At 40.4% G+C, this 17788-nt stretch overlaps 1 protein-coding gene across 4 annotated transcripts in view; it reads right to left on the bottom strand.

Moving 5' to 3' along the window:
• Nucleotides 1–17788, bottom strand: part of TAOK1 (TAO kinase 1) — a 70298-nt gene that overhangs the window by 29858 nt on the left and 22652 nt on the right. For 3 of the 4 annotated variants that reach the window (XM_027660395.1, XM_027660398.1, XM_027660396.1), the window contains exons 2-7: nt 10357–10583; nt 6335–6406; nt 3284–3385; nt 2448–2493; nt 1465–1561; nt 537–650 (exon numbers count right to left, since the gene is read on the bottom strand). In XM_027660395.1, coding sequence (XP_027516196.1) covers nt 537–650; nt 1465–1561; nt 2448–2493; nt 3284–3385; nt 6335–6406; nt 10357–10488 — 563 coding nt within the window. In that variant the 5' untranslated portion in view covers nt 10489–10583. Of the gene's footprint in view, nt 1–536; nt 651–1464; nt 1562–2447; nt 2494–3283; nt 3386–6334; nt 6407–10356; nt 10584–10997; nt 11048–17788 lie in introns of those variants that run through there. The other variant, XM_027660397.1, reaches the window with a different exon arrangement.

Raw genomic sequence — 17788 nt, 5'->3', positions numbered from 1 at the left:
CCTTCTCACCCTCCCACAATTCCAATAGTTTAGCTGGCTGACCAACTCTGGTGAAATAATTATAGCATGCAGTTGTGTAAACACCACAGATTAGGTGTAAGAGATCAAAAGCATACAAGGGATCTGCAAAGGGGTTTGTTCAATGAACCTGGCCTTTCCTATGAAAGAAAAAACACTTCAGTTATTTCAACAGCCAGACGCGGTAAGAACATAGGAATTGTTTAAGCCACTGGGGGGAGTGATTAAAATATATTACAGATGATTCAATCCCACCTCTACCACCTAAGGTCAGTGTAAGCAGAACAACAAAACATTTTTATTACTTTTTGTGAACTACAAATACAAGGATTCACTATTCCTTGGAACCCAGAGCCTAGTTACTATTAAATTTTATTTTTTTTGGTACAAAGTACATTTTATCACTGCCACAACCAGAAGATTACTAAGCTAGCTCCACTAAGCCCAAATATATTAAATAGCCAGTAAATGATCTTTTCACTTCACAAAGCCAGAAATAAGTCAAACTCTTGGCTTACCAATATGGCGTCCCCACAAATGAGTTGGCAGGAGATGCTATGGAAGCAGACCCAAAGTCAGCAAGTTTCACCTGTCCTGGCTCTGTCAGCAGGATGTTTCCTGCCTTGATATCTCTGGTTATAGAATACAAGTGTCAGTATTACTCCTCTCCAAAGAAGAAAACTTTCTATTGGACAGACTACAAAACACACCACACCAGTATTCACTTGTTCAAGCTGTAAAATACCCACATTTCCTCCAAAAGCCACAAAATACCCATTTTTCTTCCAAATACAAAGTCTTTAACCATTAGGTTAATTGTTTATTGTGGCCCTTGATTTTGGAATCTTTTGTCTTAAATGTTAGTCTTAATGTTTGTCTTAAAAATCAACTTAAAATGGCACACCAGGATAAACTTCACATAGAGTTCAGCAAAATCTTCTGAATCAAACATATTATCAATTATTTTCAAAATGTAACTATTCAAATTCTTCATCCCACTAAAATGCAGCACGTTAAACACAAAGAACATCTGCATCCCAAACTTACTGTGTGCTACTCAACATGTTCATGTAAAACTAATTTTTCAAGAATCAGTGCTCCCCCTCACCCCAGCAATCTTGGCCTTGCAGCTCCTATGAGTTATTTGGGTGAACTCAGCCTGACTTGCACTGCTTCAGGGACAATCAGCATCGGATCAAGGATTGAAAAGCTTAGCAGATTCAAAGGAATTCTACAGAAATTATGAACACCAGCTGTAAGACACAGTGCATGTGCAGATACACAGCTTGCTACTGTTTAGACTGCTGTAAATCACTTGTTTGGGAGCATATGGACACTGTGAAAAGAAAATCTCTGCTTACAATATTAAATTTGGGATGAAGGCAATACCATCAATAAAATAAATTACCTGTAAGTGTGTGAGACAGCAAAAGTATAACCACTTACCTATGGATCATATTGTGAGAATGCAAGTATGCTAATCCCTGGAGAGCACCATGGGTAATTGCTGCTATTTCCACTTCTTGCAACGGCTTTTTGTGAACTTAAGGAAAGAATTTATGTGAAATTCAATGTTACAGAAAACAATACAGTTTGCAGCATGCAAGTGAGTACTCTTAACAATGTAAACAGAAATACTAAAAGTTTATTTTCACTAGGTTCAGCATGAGAAGCCAATGTAAAATTAGTTCACAATCTATAATCAGATGTAATCTAACTGTAAAACAGCAGCTATTTACTACCAAAGAGACTACTCTGCAACCATAAACTACATTCCTGTCAGTTCTGTGACCATTCTCCCAAGTAACTATTTGAGACTCAGTATCCAGTTTTCCATTAATGAAGCTAAACCCTAAACCCCAGACCTTTACAACAATTCACACGCAAATAAACTGTAGCAATACAGATGAGACTCTGGCAGCTCAGCCTTTTGTCCTGAAATGCTTCTGGCAAGGAAAGTAGCTGAACAACTTACTGGCCAAACATATATCTTCAAAGAAAGTTCACTACGAGAAGCCAGATAGAAAAACGACCATTTAACAAATGGTCTCATCAAGCAAAACCCTAATACTGCTGCAGTGCTACTTTAGTCAACAGGCCTACAGTTTCTTGTAAGCATTAGGATCAACAGCAAGGGTTTTCAGGAATAAATCTTGAACTGTCATGACAGGAGAACCTAAAACTCAGAGGAAAACAAATAGCTGACTGACAACTTTAACACGAACCAAGGAGAAAACAGAGCACCTAGGAAAGCCAATATTCTACAGAAAACCCACTACAGACATGCAAAAATTGGACAGGCTGTGCCTGTTCACACACTCTCTGTCCCCAGATAAAACTATATATTCAAGGACAATTCTGTGATGCTGTAACCTCCTACTTCAGTATTATACTTCTGACTTTCCACCAAACAAACACGCGTGACATACCTTCTAGTAAGTCTGATGCTGATCCTAAACAATATTCCATAACAAGCTGTATGGGAAGAAATCAAAGTAGTTGTTAGAGAATCTCTAATAGTAAATGTATGTTTTCTAGACTTCTATGGAGAAATCTGGAACTGACCCTTGGAGCACACAGTGCAAGCTGCCATTACAAAGCAAGTATTGCTTGGAACAGAAGCCCCATCCCAGCACTGCCACACTGGCCCCTCCCATAAGCACAGCTCTAACTGGCATTAGCATAACCCTCCTGTGTAAGATACCAAGCAACAACACTTGTAGGGAAAGCAAAAGCACATTCATAACCAGTTATGTATTGTATTACATATCGTATTTTATATGCACATACTTAACAGGAATCTTAAATTGCACTTAACAAGCTTATCAGAGTATTAAAGGGCTATTTAGGGATTTACTTAAGATTCTGTTCCAGTCAGATTTGCAAAAGAGAAACTAAAACTTTGTCCTACAGATTTATTGCAGCTAATACATGAACAGTACTTACAACTGAAACTATTAGTTCAACAATATGATTTCTTTAGTATATTGTACTGCAAAACTTGGTCAGTGATGGGTGTGCATTGTTTCAAATGCTCATTTACATGAAGCTAAATACACTAGAACAGCAGCACAGTCACCTTATTCTGTAAGTGAAAGTTTCCCTAGATCTTGATTCCAAAAACTACATTCAGTTTTACTGACCACCTATAAACTCCTCTGAGTCTATGCAATGCCAGTGCTCAGGTGGCTCCCAAAAGCCAGCTGGAGAGATTTTAAAGCTTCCTGAACCAAGGCAAGTGAAGTGCAGAGCAGCAGATCCTTACCCATGCTGTATGCTCCCGCAGATAGCAGCCTTTGTATTCTATACTGTTAGGGTGTTTTATTCTTTGGAGGAACTTGACTTCCTTAATAATATCCTGCCATTTCTGTAGGGAATAAAACGAATAGAATGACTTTATACAACTGTTACCTTTGGTTTTTTTGGTTGTTGTTATTATGTCACTTAATTATTTTAAGAGGCAAAACTATCTCAAGGTTTCAAATCAAAATAAATTTGCATCAACACTGTGATGTTCACTGTTTAACTCCTCAGTAGACCTACAAAACAAGTTGTTGATTAATTAGCCTGTATGCAAGGATCTCTCATCAGTGTAATACTTTATATTTTATGTGTGCATACGATATACTGGTAAACACTTAATATCTGAGCAAGTCCTCAAAAAAGAAGAGATCCTCTTTAAACAGATACCATTTCAGTTGTCAAATCAAACACACACTCCAATCTGAAAGAGATGTGGGTGATAAGTGTCCTCCAGCAGGATCAGCTGTCTCCCTCTTAACTCTTGTAGCTATAAAGACCTACCCCTACTAGTCACTATATTACACTGGATGAGGTCCCATTCATCACCCACCAAATATCTGACCACGTTCTTGGTAACGTTTCTCTATTAGTAGTTTAGTTTTTACAAGGACCAATTTGAAATGAGTTACCTACTAGATAAGGAATTGGTTCTTCAGGGGAAAAAAAAAATAAACAGATAAAACAAGGCCCAGTCTTATAATAAGGGGAGCTCTGCCAGTGCAAGTTAGAAGTACAGAAGAGACCTAAATGTCAAGTTCCAATGTCTGCCTTGACACTGCCACTGCTCCCCTCAGACACCTCCAAGTTCTCCCACTTGCTGCACATCCACATCTCCCCAGGCAAGGAAGGTAAAAGCTTGTGAGTGCAACAGCAAAACTACAACTACCAGGAAATATTTTCAAAACCAAATGGAGTAGCTGAAACCATTTAAGTATGCAGGAGTCAACACAAAGAGTGTTGACACTGCAAATGTTTTTGAGCAAGAGTATCAGTTCTGAAGTTAACCAGAGGTAGAAAAACCTTACCTAACATCCAAAAGTTCAAAAGCTGTTTTCCAGGTCCTGTTAATCTCTCAGCACACTCTACCTCAGGCACAGGCATGTGGCTGGGATTCACAGAGGGACAGAGGGTTCATCTACCCTAATGCTTTGGAAAACATGTGCAAAACCCAAATCCTCCTCAATAAAAATTTTAGGGTTAGAGAAACACACGAAACCAGGGAACATGGAAGCCACAACTGAGGCAGCTGATTGACTAAGTTAAGCATTTCTCAACACCAGAAAGGTCACAAGAATGACACAATGCAGTTATACTAACATAAACTCTCTCACTGACACTGGAATGACCTCGCTGCCTTTTACCTTCAGCCTCAAAGGCTTTGAGGTACCAAGCAATAAAAGCCAAATCAAGAAAGCACCATGTTAAACTTCTACATTGGGAGAGAGAGGTGATATACTAGTCAAGAAATAGTCACGATTTCCTGCATAAAAAAAGCCCCAAGATCACATTAAGAGCACAGTAATACATTTTTCAAAGGTTTTAAACTTATTTTTAGTATAAAATATGAACTTATTTCAGGGAATTATTGTTCCCAGCAGTGATAAAATCTTATTATGAAACCAAAGTAAATACAAATGATACCAGAATGCCCTTAATCAATTTTCTTTACATAGGTTGGATACTCCAGCAAACTTCTGAACAAAACAAATAAATATGGAAGTAAAATAGAAAGTTTTAATCCTCCTCTTATTACTTTCTTCAAAATAAAGAAACATATGCATTGAAGACAAACAAAAGCTATTTCTGAAGCATGCACAGTTTGTTTCATTCATGTGAATAGAGTATTTATAGCTCACAGTAATTAAAACAGTAGGACAAGTAGCAAGTACAAATTATTCTTTCATCAGTACACAGTTAAACAAGTCACCGCAGTGACAAAACAGAAACAGGCATAGCAAATTTAACTATGAAGCTGGAATTTAGGACTGCTGGAGAGACACTGCCACCTCTACCTCCTACACAGACCTACACACACAGAGAGGAAGGAATAGTTCAGCTCCTGGGAGTGCAGATGATCAATACACAAAAGGCACAGAAAGCAATGAGCTGTTAGTCAAACTCATCGGAGCAAAGCTGCTTCTAAGACTGGAATACAGAGAATGGAGGGAGGGAACCATAAATGCCTGGAACAACATGCTTACAATAAATACTTCTGTTGAAAAATCATGCCATGATTTGATACATGTTATTTACCAGAAATAATACCAAATCAGCTGCTCGTGTCATGTTGGGCTTTTCAAGAATCTGTATTAGCACTTAAACATTTCAAGTATAAAATCAACTATCTCTACTAAATGTCCTAGGGAAAAGAGACACATCTGGGGTGGCCATAAAAACACAATGTCTAAATCTCAGAGGCCCACTTTTGCAGACCTCTCTGCAAAGAGTGCCTTAATCCCTGGCTCTGGTAGTTCTTCTGGAATTATGCTGCTGTTCAGATTTTCACACTCATTCATTCACTGCTGTTTTGCCTTTGTTTCAGCTGCTCATGAACACAGTCATTCCAAGGAAGGATGTGTTCTGCCTCACTACTTTGTACAAGCAAGGTTCTCTCTGAAATTCTCAGTGCTGCATCCAGTGCTATTATTCCTTTGTCCAGGAAGCAACGTGGTTTTTTTGAAAGGTATTTAAAAAGAAACGTTTAAGGGCAATAAGACACTAACATACAACCCCATCATTTTTAATTTTCTTTTTTCCTTTCTACACATTTATGTGGTCCCAAAGGGAGCCCTTTGAGTCTGGAAGAAGAGAGTCCTACCCATCTTTTCCAGGAGCAGATTAGGCAGAAATAAACTGAGAACAGTAAACTGATTTGTTTTGTTTACACAGTACCCTCAATCACCTTTACAGTTATAGAAGACATTTCTCTACAGGAACCCAAGATAATTAAAATCATCCCATATAATAAGTATTTGCAATGGTCAAGGTTTAATGCACAACATGCTCTACGTACCTCATTGGACTGCTTCCCACTATATGACATTTTCTTGATGGCCACCACTTCGTTGGTGCGCACATCACGTGCCTGGAACAGGAAAACACGGGGCATCAGTTTCTTCAGGTCCCCATTTCCCATAAGATGCAAACCAAACGTACACATAAACAAAACATCTTTATCCCTTAGTTAACTTTTGCAGAGAGTTAAACTAAAATATCTTCCAAAGGGTGTGACTGCTGCATCTATTGGAAATTTCTTTCCGAAGCGAAAGATCACCCTCCTGTCTGTGAGACAAGGTATGACGTTTCTCCATGCTCAGCAATCCAGCAAGTCTCTGCAGGAGTTGAGCACTGTGACTTCTAAACTAAAAATCACAGCTTTACAAAAGCAGCTCTGATTCAAATAGAAGGGATTTTCCCTAAATCAACTCCCCTCCCTGCTCAGGTCCATTACAAACAAAACAGAAGCAAGGCTCAGCCCCCATGTTCCATTCCAACCATAAGGAAAGATGTCTCGGGATGCACAGGAGATACTTGCTCCAGACACTGCTGGCTTTCTCCCCAGTGCTCCCCAAAATTAGCTTTTGTGTCTTAGAGGAACGCACACGATATAGAGAAAGATGGCAGTGATCTAAGTGACCATCTTCAGACTGGACTTTCACTTTCCCCGTCCCACATTACTGTCACTTACACTGCACAATAAATGTATGTGGTTTTTCACACTTCAAAGGCAAACTTCATGACTTCAGACAGTAACAATCCAACGTAACAACCAGACAGGAAGGTTTTTTTTAATTCAGCATGAAAGTAAGGATTCATTCCCCCTGGCAGGAGAAGAGGCAGCACCTCACAGGAAGGATGGCTCCAGACAAGACCCCAGATTTCCTCTGTTAAGGATTTCAGCAGCACGGGAGGGTGGTGGAGGAAAAGACCTCAGAGTCTCCCTGATAAGAATAATCAACTTGGACATGAAGCCAAATGATATAAATCAGAGTAATGTGCACCTCAGCATTTATTAATGACTGATGAAAATGCTGATTTTTAATATATTTGTACTATCAAGCACAGCCTATCAGAACATGGATTAATAAAGTATCAGGGTCTCCCTTTTGTAAGAAGATTTTTTAGTCATGTTTCAATTCTGCTATTCATTAAAAGAGATTCCCAGAATTCCCTGTCAGTCTTTATTTCAACCAGTTATGATAAGCTTGAACCAATACTATTTTTAATTTTTAACTTTCTTTTTTCAGAGGATCCTCTGACATTACCTGTGAAGTTGGGCTGGGGGTGACTATTTTTGTTGTTTGAGACAAAAAAGGGAAGAATAAAATTCTTACTCCTAGATCTTTACTAATTAGAGACAATCACTGAAACATTGAAATCAGTGAAGAACTGCAATAAAACAGGCAAGCAAAATACTAGAGTAGAGCAGAAGGAACCCAGCTCTAACAAAAGAGAGTGGGTTATTCTTCTGCTCCATCTGCAGTGTTCCAGTGTAGTAGGTTTCCTGTGTCAAGCAAAAGCTATTATTACACTGCAAAGCAGGGAGTAGGGTAAGGATAATACCAAAAATGATTCAGAGGTGCCAGACTTGCAGTTTCTAAGAAACTAAAACCATGAGGTGAACCAGCAAAATTCATGTCAATTATGAAAGAAAGAAAAAAAAAAAAGAAACTTTCTGCCATTGCAGGATGCAACAGAAACAAAGAAAGAGACACAAGTAAACACTCAGCCAATTATCAGGTAAGATAAATGTATCACCCCTTGCTGGGATGACTGTAGAAAGGGAAGGAAGGTAGGTACAACTAACAATGAAACACTAAAATGTATTTTAAAAAAGGCAGGGGAGATTTCAGTATTGTATGGATTTTTCTATTTGTTAATTACCCACGCATCTATTTATCAACAGCATTTTTTGGTGCAGGTTGTATGCAATGAAAGCAGCCTGGTGAGAGGGTGCTGTGCATCAGAAAACCCAAGTAAGCAACTCTATTTCCAGAACACCTACAGTCCTACAAGGCTGAGAGAGGGAGAACCATCCCAGCTGACACCTCGGGAACATTAAAATAATGGAGTTTCATTTGCTTTTTTAGTTTCTATGTGATCCTGAACAATGGAAAAAAGACCATTCCTGGACAAAAGCCAGGAAGATGTACAAGGTCAGTTCACTTAAACCATCCAAATGAACAAGGCTTGTTTCATGGCAGGCATGTATGCACATATATATCCTGCTTTCCTCCAAAACCTCCACACAAAGGACCAACATCTGGTGACCAGAGTAACTTCAGCAGTGAAACATGCACAAAGAAAAAGTAGAGTATGTCACCGGCTTCAGTAATACCATTTTAAGCAGTTATTAACTACAATCCAATATTATATTAATTAGAGAAAGTTTAATTGTTTGCAGTAGCAGAACCAAAATCTTGTTAAAGAAACTTTAGAGGAATAAAGTACCCAAGACATAGACCCCCCTATGTTTTCCTTCTTCATGCTTAATTAATTCACACTAAATTTCCCTCTCCATGTGTTGTCTTTCTCATGCCTTTGGTTTCAGTATGAGATATGGGGTACATTGCAAGAAACAGTTTAATGTTCAAAATCTCAGAACTGCTAGCAGTAAAAAAAGTGCAAGACAAGACTTATAGGTTAAAACTTCCTAACACAAAACTATCAAGAACGTGTCTTTATCAGAAACTTTCTCCTGACAAAGGGGCTGGAGTTGTGTGATGCACGGCTTACACTTGCCTTTTTTCGAGTGCAAAATCAGACGTACTTTCTGTCAAAGAAGCACAGTCCTAATACCAGGAAGTAATTGGACTCAGCAGTGAGTAAATATTGACTTACAATGAACCGATAATTTTAAATGGTGGGGGGAAAAGAGAAAGAAGGCCTCTGATTTTCAATCTCTTTGTAGAAGGAGCTGGTAATGGGCCATCAGCTCTTACCAAAACAACAAAGCTCAAGCAGCTACAAATGCCTTCTTGTTGGTGTTTGGGAATGCTGTTTGCATCCAGCTCACAGGTGTGTTATGGGTTTCCTCTCTAACATACAGTGTTCCCAAAAAACTTCAATAATATTTCTTTAACAATATTTCCACAGAGCAGGAAGACATATTTGTCAGTTCCCTCCTTTTATATTCACTCTTTAACCACACTGAGTAAACGAGGTGAATTTAAGGCTGCAGGTGAGTTCTGTTTCATCAGAAAACAGTTCCTCCCCCAGATCTGTTCCCAGACAGTGGTGGCTCATAGTTTTAAGCCGGGAACAAAATTAAGAAGCTTTTCCTAATTAGTTCATCTGTGCTGCATTAAATTTGTGCTGGAAGGTTCCCAACATGGTCTGCTGCAATTATTAACACTGAATAGGCATCTCAAAAAATAGTGACACAAATGGCTTTCTGAAGGAAAACTGGCAGGTTTGGCCACACCTCCTACAATTATAAATTTGAAAAGGTTTTCTGAGGAAAATGTTTTTTTCATGAAGGCCTCACAGTATTTGGTTAACACACAGTGACCTGCATGGAGGTTACCAAGAGGATCCCGCTGCTGGTTGAGCTACACAAGCAGCCTGGGAAAAATTCTGCTGTCCAGACGTTCATGTCAAGTAAGTTTTATGCAGATGGATATTGGGATTCTTGCCTGCAGTAGGAAAGGATGTGACAGGACAAATGACAATAAAAGCACCAACACTCAGGTGTCAAACACAAAGAATGGCTGTAAGGGAGCCTGGGGGGATGAATGAAGGGAGAGAAAACTCAATTTCTCTCAAGGAACAAGAGGTGATAAGGAGGTGATCAGACTAAGAGAACTGCATTGCCAGTCAGAATTGATGGAGCAGAAGTCCATGCTTTCAATTTGCAGTTAAATCCCTGCTTGCAACATAACAATACACGTAAAAGCACCAGGCAAGGACCACATTTCCAGGTTTTCTTTTCAGTTTGTATGCAAACGCCTTCCAAGCCCCAAACATCATATAAAAGGAGTCACAGCAGTTTAAAAAGAGACACAGCTAAAATTCACAAGTCACGGAGCTACTTACAAAATAAACTGCTCCGAAGCTTCCATGGCCAATCTCTCGGAGATCTGTGAAGAGCTTTTCTGGATCTTCTTTGAAGAAGAGCTCTGCAATTTCGGGGTCCTTCAGGCTGCCCGCTCGGCTGGTTGATGGCATCCTGCTGGGCAGTGAGCCGACCGACTATCTGGGTTTAAAGTGCTGCTTCAACCCTTGGCTCATCTGTATGAATGGAGCCTCTTCAGCATGGATTACTGCAAGAAAAAGATTGCAATCCTTCACTGATTATCCTCTCCTCAAAGAGCCCAAAACGAGCTACACAGCAAAGCAGCTTCCACTTCCTCCAGAGCAACTGCCCTGGTGAGTGAAGCAACACAACCTGTGTGCCCGGATAATGTCACAGCCCCACTGTGACACCAGTCAAGCATTTCTCCAGAACACAAATTAAAACCAAAACACAAAACAGGACTCATTCCATGCTCCAGCATCTGCTCAATCACCTGCAGAGCAGTCACAGAATTTCTGACCTACAGCAATAAGCAGTTTGTCACTAGAGAGCCCATGTTACTGTAACACCCTCCCTCTGAAGAGTTACACCCACTGTGTCTTAGAGAATTGTCAGGACTTTGTGATGTCTATCACAAATTGCCTGTTCTTCTGAGGCTTACATGCAACTCCCTTCTTCAGAGGAACAGCATCCAGGACAGGAGATACCCAGTTCCACACACAATGCATGTCCTTCTGCTCTGCTTCAGCAGAGGCAAACACACATTGTAATTGTGGCAGCACATTTTAATTGTGATAGCACATGAGACAATGGACAACAGTGCATTGGAAAACGCTTCCTTCAGAGGAACTTGTAACTTCAGACACAACTGGGAATGTATGAAATCCCTTCTGTCTGCACTATAAGTTTGCTTTCACTTACTCCAAGTTTTGTACCTTGGAATCTATCCAGAATAAAAGCATACTGTCAAGCTGTGCTAAAATCGTATTGTCTCTTGACAACAGGTGATGCCAAACAACCACTACAAATAAAATGCACCTTTTTTTTTTTCTATTAAAGGAAGGTATTTGGATTTCCTCTCAAATCCCTCTAAATTGTCACCAATAAAAACAATTCTGTTACTGGCAAACAGTCAATCATACATCTCACTTCTTTCCAGAAATCCCTGTCTGGTCAAGACTTGTGCTTTTTTTTATTCATATTTTGTATCTCAAATTTGTTTTTTGAAAAAGTTGGGGTTTCCTTTCCAATGTGAAGATGTAAAAGACAACAAACCTGAGTTTAACCAACATATCAGAAAGCCCTATCCCTGTCCATTTCTCCATGTTATAAACTCCACCTTTCTCCAAGCCTCTAGACCATCAATGAATCATTTGTTTTCCACTCCCTGCAGAGCAATTTCTACAGGGATGGAAAAAGACATACTCCTTCATGTTTGTGATCAGTGGTTCTCTTCTCTAGACAGTTGCAGCATGTTAAAGTGCCAAACTCTGCCTGCTCCTTGTTAGTTCAGAGACCTGCCAGCATTGCTGCACAGAGAGCAGGGCTGTGAGACACAGCCAGGATGTACCTAGTTGTAAACTCCACAAGAGTGTTTAGTTTTTAGGATGAAGACAAGCGTGGGAGAGAGAACACAGAGAAGGGAAGCAAAATCCAGCTTTTTCATAGTTTTCCTCCAAGCAATCAGCATTCAAAAGGATTTATAATGCACCCCAGAATGTGTTTCTGTGATAGCTTGTTCTCAGGGGCTAAGGAAAACCCGGCACTCAAATCCCAGTGGTGGACCAAGAATAAAAACATATATATAATATATATATATATACATACACACAGAAAATCTGCAGCTGCTCACAACTCTGCCACACTGCACTGGTGAGCACACACAGATTTCCTGTGGATGCAGGATCACTGCAGGAGCCTTGGAAGCAGCCAGAACCTGCACACAACATATCCAACTGCCAATGAGGCCGAGTGGGATGCACAGGAACCTTCCCTTCCACCTTCCCTTGCATAATGCAGTAACTAATACCGTGTGGGAAGGGAAATAATTAGCTCCAGCTCAGCCCGTACCTGAAGCACACTACATTTATGAAAGCTGGAGGAAAAGTGGGATTTTTGGTATTTTTCTTTCTTTCTTTCTTATAAATCAACAATATTCCACTTGATTCCAGCTCTAACAAGCACATAACACTGAAAGACAACTGTTTCACATTTACAGCCCCGGACGAAACAATAGACAAAAAGCATGTCAGAAAAGCAAGAGAAAGGAGCTGGGGGAAGGGAGCTGATAACCAGAGCACACTCAGTATTATTGAAGGAATGTTTCTTGGATCGACGGTAATGATGTCATGTTCCATCTTTTAAGAAGCATCAGATTCTTACAAAAAGGACATTGTTGTTCAAAAGCAACTGCTGCAATCCCAGAATGCCCTTTTCCCTACATCTGTTAGTCAGAGGGGCTAGGCTTGGATAAACCTGCTAATATGGCCAAAAGTCACATGTCCCCGCGAGCGAGCGTGTGAGAGCCAGCGCGAGGGGAAAACCCTGCGCTCACAGCTGACATGGATTACAGCTTTTCCCCCTCCCCGCCGACCCCCGATGCCAAACCAGCCACCAGACTCCTTCTTGGCGTCCTTTCTGAGCATGCCTCTGAAATGTCATCAACAGGAACGCTTCTTACTGCAGCTAAAACTCCGACCAGGCCCACTGACAACACACACAGACGTGGGACAGGACAGAGGAGAAGTTCTCAGCTACTGTGGTACACCTTAAAATATAGCCTTTTTTCCCTTTTTAATCCTGAGAGCATCAAGACAAATCTCATTACCTTTATTCTTGGAAATAATTGCTGCTTTGAAATGCATGAGAACAAAAATATTAAGTATTAAAATCTATTTAACAGAGTAGTCACAAACGTGTACATGACACTGTGCTTATCATTTGATCTGCTTAGATGGAAAAATAAAATGCATTAATGTAAATTCCATCCATAAGAAAGCTTTACACAGTCTCACCTAATATTAAGTGCTCCCATTTTTATGGATGCTACAATATTAAATTCCCTGAGTCTTCTTTTTAGCCAGACAACAGGTACTACCTGCCAAAGCCCAGCAGTGCCAGGAGCTGAGCTCTGCCTCCTGCCTTGCAGTAGTGACACCTGAACGCTGTGGGGAAATGGAAGGGAAGGTAGAAGTGACATGCAAACAGTTACTGCATTATTTTAAGTGCATTAAAAATACAGATGAGTCTTAAGATAAAAAAGAAAAAATCAACCCTACAACTAAACTGCACTGAAAATTAAATCATATAGCAGCAGGCAGCTGTTTTTTTAAAGTACAGTCAAGTTGCACTTGGGTACTTTACATTCTTCCACCAGTGCATTCTCTTCAGTACAGGTTTTTTGGATCAGTGGAGCTACACCATCAAACACAGTTGTTGCCAGTGGATGGGACTGATCATCTCACCTTAGGCAGCTCAGATCAGGTGGATCCTGCCCTGGCCAAAAGACAGGCACTGCAAACAGGATACGGCACCCTCTGACTGTGCCTGTCTCTAACTCCAAGTCACTTTGCAGGCTGCTAAAATTAGATAAATAAATTCACATTTTTTCCTAGTTGTCAGTCATACAAAACCAGAATATTGTATTGCATAATCACAACTACTGGTACTTAGATCAACTCCACTCCTAACCAACAAGGTGATGTAGGAACATGAGAAAGATTCAAAGTAAACCACAGAATGACCAAGACACAGGACTGGCCCAACTCTATTTCCACACAGTAGGCTGAACTCACTGTGTTTAGTTAGTGGCATCCATTACTGGTGTAAATGACACTGACTACAGGCCAAAATGTTTTATCAAATTACTTTCATCTGAACAACTATCAGTTAGCAGAAACCGCACGCACACATCCACAAAAGTCTGTGAATCGATAAGATGTTTCATCCCTGTAATTATGGCTATATTAAATGTACACACACACCCCTTGAACCTCTGGCATAAGGAAGCTGAAGATGAGGACGGGATAAGACCTGTTCTCTGTGGAGTTTTCTGCCTCCCGCTCAAGCTGAAGTAAGACCCACCCCTGTGACTAAGATCCCCTGGGATGCTGCAGAGCAGAACAAGCAAAGCTCAAAATGGTCAGTTGCCATATTTAAAGTGCATATTTAGGTCTTATGCTGCAGAGACCTCAGAGACATTAAAATCTGTCCACACTACACTTGAACTCTGATGGCTGCCAGGGTCACAGATAACTGTTTTCACATAATAAACCAATGCACTAAGAGGAGAATGTGCTTGCCTTCCCTGCAGATGAAAAGGGAACCTACTTGCTGAGATTTTTACCTGTCCATCATATTATTTCTCAAGTTCCCACACAGACCAACTCAGTGAGAGTGAGGTGCTCGATTACACTAACCATGAGATGGAGCAATGCATTTGTAGTCCCTTAATGTGGTTCAAAAGTTTGTAGAAACCAAATTACCCCACAGACTCGCCTGTAGATGATTAGCAGTAAAAAGCAGCACACTTTGTCCATACAGATGAACGTTTCAAGGAATTAACATACCCAGCATCCTTCAGCTTCTATACACAAGAATATTAGAGCCAGAGCTAAACAAATACCATGTGAGCCCAAAATGGAAACAAACAAACAGATTTTTGCATCCACCATCCTGTGCCTCCCCTTTTCACGGGGCACAAGAGGCACAACACGCGGCCTCCGACGATGGCCAGGGAGCCTGACAGGAGAGTTGTCCTCCATTACTGAGTTACAAATAAAGTTATTTGCAATTTGAGACATGTTTTATGTTATAGCCATCTGCTAGCCCATACACTGAGCATAGTAACATCTATAAAAACTTATGTTTAGCATCAAACATAGCTCCAACTGCGTATTTTTGCCTGGTAGAATGAATACACACGACACTTTAAAAACAAACAGATCAGTTATAGCCTCTATGCAACTTTAGAGCTGACACACTATAAAGTGAATATTCAGTACAGAAAACTACTGGTCCTTTGCAGATCTTCTTACTCAAAGTAATAAAACAACCAAAAAAAAACACCAGCATCCCACCACAGCATAACTTCATTTGGAAACAGATATTTAGACTTTTTTTTTTTAAGCATCTGCATTGCATGCAGTGCAAACTGTTGCTAAATTTTAGTGTAATTTCCTCTGGCAGGGTCTAATGCAAAAGCATCAAATAGATGGGGAAGGAGTGTCATCATGCAACTGTCAAAAATGGGAAAAGGGATTTTCTCTTACTTGCATATGGGTCAGATCTGGGGAGTGTATGAAGCTGAGACTAAATTATCCTCTCAACACACTATTAAAAATTTCCTGAATGGCTTCCAGCTGACACTGAAAATCTCCACAACTATAATAAATATGATGAACTGGAATTACTGAAAGAACTGACTTCTCAATTTTTTTCTTTTACTTACAATTATGTCTAAAGTAAGAGTTAGATGGTAAGAATGTCTATAGAATGATTAGATGGTAATAATGCATAACATTTTTAAACATTTCTGTGTAGCACTGAACACTTGACCTGAAAGCATAGTTGTGGGGGTTTTTTTTGAAGTAGTAGACAAATCCCCATTTTTATAAACTCTCAATAAAAGATCTGATAAAAGGTAAAAAGAAGTAAGCACTCTAAGAAAAGACTAACCTGGAATGGGAAGTGGAAGGGCTGTACAGTTCCTGGGGACACAGCAGAAAAGCTGATGAAGGTCCAGCATCAGAAGAAATGAACACTTGTCACACCAGGCAGTGCTGATATATGTGACCTTAGGAATGATGCTACTACCCTTGACTTAATTTTGTGATCTGCATATAAATCAGCCTTTAAAATTTTAGCCTGACAAATTCTATGCATGGAGTTACCTCATCCAGAAAGACAAAAGGCAGATATTACCCACTACAGGTCCTGTAACTTCATCTGCTGTTCCCAAAAACCAGGTGCCAGCCAGCCTGCAATGGTGGGGCCTTTCCATAAGGGCACAGACAGAAGGAATTCTGTTGGCTTCTCTGAAATTCAAGGGATCTGCAGCCATTGTGAGACTGTCAGATTCAGGACTGTCTTCTACCCACTCTTCTGCACATCTCAGCAAACACAGGGACACACAGTTATCAGGTCCTCCATGATTCTTGATCACCGCCCCAAATTTCTCCTTCCAGCAAGTCTGTGAAAACTATATATAATGTTTTTTATTGCTTTCCATTTCTTCAAACCTCTTTTAACCCAGGCTCTGGTCCACCCAGTCAACTCTCTTTTTCCTGTTCTGACAAAAGCAGAGCAGCCCTCAAGTGCCTTACCATGCTCTGAACACATGGAAGAAGAGTTACTGTGCTCACAGCAGAAAGGGGTTGTTTCCCTGAACAGCTAAAAATGAGCTCCCTGTCCATGCTCCATGACCCCATGGCAGATGGTATCAAGACAGTTGAGTTCCAGGTGACTGACATGATAAAAAGTCTATCAGCACCTCCAAGCCTCTCAGAATGGACAGCAACTGTAGTCCCTGGACTCAGGTGAAACCCTGTACAACAGACCCCTCTGTAGGCTTCCCCCAACAAACTAACTACAGGTTACTTTTTCTCATCCTACTTCTGCAATTTGGAAATCTTCCTAGAGTGGCAATTAAGGAAGAAAAAAAATCCCAGAAATGAAGCAAGGAAAGCCTGAAGATGCAGCAAGTAGCATTTAGCTTCTCCCATGCCCTGCAAAAGGGGCAAGGGGCACTCAGGAACATCTCCCTCGAGATCCTCCTAACTTACTTTTACCACTTAGCAGTGAGCTGCAGCTCAGAGGAAAAACTGCTGACAAAGTAATGAACTTGCCTTTCTCCTAATGATCTTAAAATCATTCTTTTCAGTACATTTGTTCTCCACACTGAATCCACCAGGACTGTCTGTCATTAAGGAAAAGGGAGGTGCAGATGAATGACATTCTACAATAAACTGTTAGGAAAAAAGTTAAATAGGAAAAAAAAAATCAAAAATACTATCACAAAACTGATCAAAAAAAGAACCACCCTGAAATAGTGCCAACTACTAGCAGAACAAAACCACCTGGAATGAGTTGAGCAAACTGGATTGTGGAAGGTACCTGTGGACCATGGGAAGCCCCACTGAGACATTGCTCTTTTCCACCTTGTTTTTCAGACCAAGCTCATGTACAAATGCTTTCTGCCAGTCCCCAGGGGCAGGAAAAAGACGTGATTACTCCACCTCAGGAGATCCTTCTGTTGCCAAAGGCTGAAGAAGGTGAGATCTTACAGCCATGCAGGACACTTTCATAACCTGCCTTATGGCAGTAACGGCACTTCACATGGTCTCTGACCCCACCTGTGGAACAACAGTTCTGCTTCCTGCACAGGAACTGAGATCCTCTTCTGTAGAAGGAGTTCACAGCAAGGAACAGTCATGAAATGTTGACCCCTTCATA

Source organism: Corapipo altera, unplaced genomic scaffold (genome assembly GCF_003945725.1).
Source record: "Corapipo altera isolate COAL_440 unplaced genomic scaffold, ASM394572v1 271, whole genome shotgun sequence".
NCBI classification, from domain to species: domain Eukaryota; kingdom Metazoa; phylum Chordata; class Aves; order Passeriformes; family Pipridae; genus Corapipo; species Corapipo altera.
Note: the sequence above shows the minus strand (reverse complement) of the source record. Positions and strands in the feature narration are given on the sequence as shown.